This window comes from Hoplias malabaricus, chromosome 3, assembly GCF_029633855.1.
Source record: "Hoplias malabaricus isolate fHopMal1 chromosome 3, fHopMal1.hap1, whole genome shotgun sequence".
Lineage (NCBI taxonomy): Eukaryota > Metazoa > Chordata > Actinopteri > Characiformes > Erythrinidae > Hoplias > Hoplias malabaricus.
In genome coordinates this window covers 20,748,608-20,755,034 of record NC_089802.1, presented here as the reverse complement: position 1 = coordinate 20,755,034, position 6,427 = coordinate 20,748,608, and the positions used below count along the sequence as shown (strand labels likewise).

The 6,427-nt window shown below is 37.0% G+C and overlaps 1 protein-coding gene across 2 annotated transcripts; it reads left to right on the top strand.

Annotated features, from left to right (window-relative positions):
• Positions 1–236: 236 nt before the first annotated feature.
• Positions 237–6,320, top strand: rpp30 (ribonuclease P/MRP 30 subunit). 2 transcript variants are annotated; one of them, XM_066665395.1, is made up of 11 exons: positions 239–533; positions 3,654–3,709; positions 3,801–3,857; positions 3,956–4,021; positions 4,125–4,193; positions 4,318–4,407; positions 5,058–5,174; positions 5,252–5,281; positions 5,406–5,443; positions 5,527–5,606; positions 6,034–6,320. In XM_066665395.1, the coding sequence occupies exons 1-11, from the start codon at positions 452–454 to the stop codon at positions 6,147–6,149; spliced, it is 801 nt and encodes a 266-aa protein (XP_066521492.1). In that variant the 5' UTR covers positions 239–451; the 3' UTR covers positions 6,150–6,320. The 2 variants fall into 2 exon arrangements, with proteins under 2 accessions (XP_066521493.1, XP_066521492.1); XM_066665396.1 differs by lacking the exon at positions 3,956–4,021 and having other exon boundaries at positions 237–533; positions 3,801–3,909; positions 4,126–4,193.
• The last annotated feature ends 107 nt before the right edge of the window (positions 6,321–6,427 follow it).

Here is a 6,427-nt window from a genome sequence, read left to right as displayed (position 1 = left end):
GCACTATGAAATGTGTAACACAACTGGAGTAAGTACATTTTTGGTTATAATATATCTTTAATTTAACCTGCGATATTGTAATACAAAATATTATTGTTATTGATATTATAATAATTGTTATTAATAATACTTTCTACCACAAATTCATGTATATTCAGCCACAGCCTCAACCGTGTACACTTTTAAGTGTAAATGGCATGATTTCATACACTATGCGGCAGTAAATAAGAGATTTGAGACACAGCCGCAGTGCACATGCTTGTGAAAGGGCTGCGAGCTGTAGCTGTGCTAGCGAACTTGAAGGAAGTTACAGTAACACAAAATAGTGTTTTTACGTCAACACAAAAGACAGTTCAGTTTAATAGAGAGAACACGCCTAGATGTTTAGGAAAATACACCGTTGACCGTGGAGAAATTTGAGTATTGTTTTCGGGAAAAAAACATAAAGGGAATGTCTGTGTTTATGGATTTAAACATCATCGCCGCCAGTGACAAGGCAAAGCTCCAGAGCACAGTGGAGACCGCTGCTCATCGTAAGTTCCTAGCACGTTTAGTTCACCAGGAGTCTTAATTTGTAGTTTATACACACGGCTAAAGCGAGGTGTCTAGGGACACGTTTAGCAGTGTACAGAGATGTGAGGGTCATACACTGCTTTCACACATTTTAAAGAGCCACTTTAAAGCCACAATAGTGTTTGGAGTGAGATGTATGCGTTTAAAAGTTAGGAAGAGCCCAGCCTCTCAGCGATTTGCGTTGTTACCCTGGCTAGACATTTGGACAGCGCATGCGCAGAATATCACCCATGTGTACAGCTACGTATTTGTGATTTTCACTACGTTTACTATTTTATGGCATTAATAATAATTGTTATGTTTACATTTAAAGCCCTTGTGAACTAATTTAGATTTTTTTTGTATAATTCTAAACAATTCTAAACTTTGGTGTTGTGTGAAACCTTTAGCAATAATTAAAAAAAAAAATTCACAACAGAAATATGATTAATCTATCCTCAAAAAATGACCAGTACTGCTCTATTCTCCATGTAGAATGGGCAGTTAAAAAAGTGGGCAATGCTTATGTCAGTATTACCCTGACCAATCGCAATGCTGCCATAGCCATGCCTCGACTGGTGAGCTAAGGAGTCATCATAGTGAACTAGGGGTATACGAAGAGAAATTAATCTCAGAATACTTGACAAATGCATAAAGGTTAATCCACAAATTTTAACACAAGTCACAAATGTTTCACTAATCACAAATAAATATATCTCAATCTGTGTCTCATGGTCTGCGGTTTGCACAAATACAGTTGAATACATTTTTTTTCATAGATATTATAATTTTATGTGAAAATACATACATTAAATTTACATTGAATATATTTGTAAAGTCACAGTCTCGATTTGTAAGTTTATTTATAAAGTGTTGAATCTGCATTTGTGGATCAAGTCACTCGCCTGTTTTCCATGACACATTTTTTCCTCTTGCTGGTTTTTGGATTTTGAGACTTTCCTTTCACATTTCACATGATCCACACACACATGCATTCTCATCCACAGATGTGACCACCGGGCGAACATGTTACCTGCTAGGTGAAACTGCTGTTTTAGGAGGTGTAGGGCCACCTTAAATGGAGAAGCAATTGCTCAACACTTAATGTTGAACAAAAAGCCGAATATCACAGACGGTTAGGAGTGGGTGATCATTGTGGAATGCTTTTAAAGGTGCCCTAAATTTAACAAAGTCCAGCGGAACTTTCCTAATTTTGTTTCAGACTAGGGTTGTCAAATAAAATACTTTAAAACCATCCAGTATTTGGACACTAAAAGCCATGTTGTATATTGGTCTGATATGGGATGTGTTGTGTTCTGTATTTTTAAGGACTGTTAATACGGATGATTTGTTCCAGACAAATCATCCAGGGGCAGATACCCCATGGCTCCTAAACAGAAAATGCGCTTCTCATTGGTCGTTACTTTTATTTAGACAATCAGAAGCTTGAGTTAGCTGCCCATCATTTACTGAGGAAGCCAGAGTTACAGTCCCACCTACAGGGGGTTGTTTTGTGGTGGTCCTGAGAGCAACAGGTCAGTCTTTAAAAACTGGGGGAAACAACAGTGCCACATAGCGATGACTTGTTCGCCTGCTGGCCACATTTGAGGATGAGGATGCATTTGTGTGTGGATCAAGTGAAATATGAAAGGAAAGTCTCAGAATCCAAAAACCCATGAGAGAAAATGAACAATTATACGTCACGGAAAACGGGTGAGTGACATGATCCACAAATGCAGATTTATATATATATATACTTTATATATACATTTTAAATTCGAGAAATATATGCAATGTAAATTTTGCTTTAAATGATAATATATAGATGAAAGCCAAAAACATGTATTTATTTATTTGTACAAATAGCAAACCGTGAGGCAAAAATGTAAAGATATTTGTTACTTGTTTTTCGTTTGTTAATTAACATTTACGCCTTTGTCAAGTATTTCGAGACTAATCTCTCTCCATAGGGGTAGGGTCGGCATGTGGAGCAGAGTAGCAGCGGGGAAGGCAGAACCACTCAGTCGGTATTTAACACAGATTAGCAGCGGGGACGGCAGATGCACTGAGTCAGCAGTACAGCAGAGTAGATGGGAGATGGTGACCACACTGGGCCGGCGTATAGAACAGAGTAGCAGCGGGGATAACAGCCACACTCAGTCAGCAATACAGCAGAGTAGCAGCGGAGAACGCACCAATTTGCAGACACTCTAGAAGGTATCTCGTTCATGCGATTATGTTAACAAAATAATCACACAAAACCACAACAAAGACGCACAGGTTCGTACATGAACAGCTGTATAATGCCAACTTTACCCGCCTGTGCCATTTTATTGTGTATTTTGTGTAAAATGACAACCACAGTTCAGAGTAAAAATCCAGAAAATAAAACCTTCAACTGCTCTGTCTCAAAGCTGTTTTGCCATGGTAACGTAAACAACATGCTGTTCTACAGGGATAGAGCGCTCTCAGTCACACAAGGTCATTAGTATATTAGACCATGCCCACATCTTACTCGGAGAGCTCAGAGGAGCATATTTGGTCATTTTTCAAATGGTCATTTTTTGGTCAAAAGATAGTGTATAACCCATATACGCTAGCTGACACTAGTGGATAGTGAATACCCATAAAGTACTGTGCTGTTTGGTAAAATACCTGCATGAAGTAGTGTTTGAAATTGTTCACTACACTCCGGAATTCAGCTCCTTAAAATAATGCACTTCATAGTGAGTCACATAGGAATAGTGAATAGGGAGCCATTTCGGACACAGGGTAACTTGTGTTTGTTTAAAGTTAATCTTGAAGGTAAAGCTCCTTCCTCCTGTAGCTCATCCATTTGTCTGTTTTTTTCCTGTGAAATTCCACAAAAAAGGGTTGAACACAGCGTGTACAGTTTGATCAGAAAAAAGTCTCTTCATTGTGTATGGCTCTTAATGCCCACCAGAATGTTACAAGAACATGACAGTTAATGTTAGCATTTATTTTTAAGCCAGAATTCCCAGTTCATTCAGCTAACTTTACAACATGAAGGGCTCATTTCCACATTACGTATGTATATATGTGAAGTTCTCTTAAACAATCACAGTCTCATTTTCTTTCAGTTGGCTACTCCACAGTTGCAATAAATTATGTTGTGGAAGGACAAGAGAAGAAACAGGTAATTACTTTATTTTTTATGTGTTTTATATGTAAGATGCTGGAAATATACTGAATTAATTGTGTGCTTATATGTTTAATTTTGATTACAGCATATTCCAAAGCCACAGCCGGTGGCAGAGCTCTTTGAGAGATTTCCAATAGTGCAGGTGACTTGCTGCGTTTGTGATGAATCTGCCTCTGTGTGGGAGATTGTGGCTATAAGTAGCAGTGTGACTCTTCTAATTCTTGCTGTCTGTCACTTCAGGGTAAATCCAGGCCAATTAAAGTGTTGAACCGTTTGACAGTTGTGGCCACAGATACCTCTCACTTCGTAAGTGTAGATGAAATATTATTTGGTCATTTTGTCATTAGCGGGAATCTTTCATAATCTGGTGCATTATTGGAATCATATTCTTCTGTGACATTTACTCTAGAGGGCATCCAATGACTACAAAAACTTTGATATTGTGGCTGTGCTTCCCACGACAGAGAAGCTGTTCCATGTAAGTCAAATGATTTTTTTTAAATATCTATAAATTAATATTATGTTTTAATCTCCATGTTTTTTCAGCCATTTAATAACCTGCAGGTTTAGTACATGTTTCTTTTTGTGCCTTATTTCAACAGGCAGCTTGCATGACGTATGATGTGGACATTATCTGCATAGCAGCGACTGAAAAGCAGCCTTTCCATTGCAAGAGGTCACCTATAAATGGGGTTAGTTCAAATCAATTATTTTTTTTACTTATTTACTTTCCCCAGATTAGCCATTGCCATTTACATCTTTTTGGATTGTGTGGAGTCTGATCACACACATGATGCTGCAATCATGGGAGAGTAAAGTTATGAAACATATGAAGCCAGCCCCTGCTTCTTTTCGGAACACATTTAAAACCCACTGTACAGCTCAAAATGCTTGGTGGAGAACACTACCTGCTCTTTTTGTTAAGCCAGGTAATAGACACCTGTGTTTGTTAACATTGATTCACTGGGGGTAAGGGAGGGCCATCCTACCCACGAGCTCCTGGTCTTGGATGGCTGAGGCATTAAATGGACAACCAACCGTCACTGTTCAGTGTTGCAAGTATTACACCTAGTCTGTGAACAGACATTTTTAATCACATAGGTTATGGCTCTTGTCATTGATTGATTAAGTTTAATTACTGAGTTAGAAATTCATTGATTAGTTCTACCTTCACAGTGAGTCAGCAGCAGTTAGGTGACAGTGTGCATAATGTTTGTATATGTGTAGAAAATGAATGTTGTTATTAAAATACATATTATTATAATTCATTGTGAAATACCAATATAAGATTAAATCCTAGAGTGTGCCTTTTGTTGTGTCATGTTCTGTTTTGGTTCTCTAGGCTATTGAGAGGGGAGTGTTTTTTGAGATAAGCTACACTGCTGCCATCAGAGACTCCACCATGAAGAAGTACACCATTGCAAATGCCATCAATCTAATGTCTGTATGCAAGGGAAAGGTAAGCCCCTAACATGCTTATACAGACTTACAAATACCATGGTCATAAAGTCTGATGTGTAACTTCTACCTTCACAGAACGTCATTGTGTCCAGTGCGGCAGAGGCAGTAAGAGCAAATTTCTTCTTTTTCTGTTTTCTGTTTTACAAATGCTAGGGGGGATTAGCTTATTATGAAAAAATTTTCATTTTTCATTCTCAGAAACTAATATTCTTCTTTCTGTTTCATTTAGCCTCTTGAGTTACGTGGCCCATACGATATCGCCAATCTGTATCCTTTTATTATTTGCAGCTGTTAAAGACGTGATATGTTTTTAAAGGTTTTTTCTTTAATAATCCTTAATGTAAATCTAGAGGGCTAGTGTTTGGCCTCTCGGAGGGGGATGCTAAAGCTGCAGTCTCTACTAACTGCCGATCTGTCGTACTGCATGGAGGTAAATTATTTCTCTAGCTGCATTACCTTAGTTGTACTATGTTACCTTTATAAATGTTCTGTTTATATTTCAGGTCAATCAAACAGTGTAGTATGTCAGGAAATTAGGCACTTGGTTACCATGTTTTTACTGAAAGGCAATTTTCATGGTGTTCCACAAGTCTCCATTTTCGGTCCACCTGTTTTTTTTTATTATTTATTATTCCAATATCTAAAATCTATATTTTGCCTCATTTTGTTTGTTCTTTTTTTATAAACAGAATTTTTTATATATTTATGAGACACTTGCATCAAGTTATAAATGAAAAATTATATATAAATAAAGTCTGTTATTATTACTAGGTATCATACAATCAGGCATGGTTTTGAATGTTGTCTTGTTATAGCAAATTGCTCAGAGGCTTTTTTTTCTCACTTGTTTATCATAGAGACCCGAGCAACAGCATTCGGCATCATTCACACTATAAAGAGACCACAGCAGTCCAGTGATCATCCAAAGGACGAAACTCCAGCTGCCAAAAAAGCTAAAATTGAAAAGCTTTAGTTCAAACACAAAGTAGGAGTGTAGGTTTGAATTTGAATTTTGTTTGTTTTTAACTGATTTTGTCACCTATTGAACTTTTTTTCCCTTTTAAATTGGTATCTTGAACCTCTACTACTTTCTATTTTCTTTAGTGTATTGTTTGTAAAATATTTAAACAAATGTATTGAAGTAACCATGAAAATAAATTTATTCAGAAAATTAAGACAGTGTTTCTGTTTTCAGTGATTATTTGAAAATATGAAACCAATAAAAACAAGTAATAATGCAAGTGTCACATG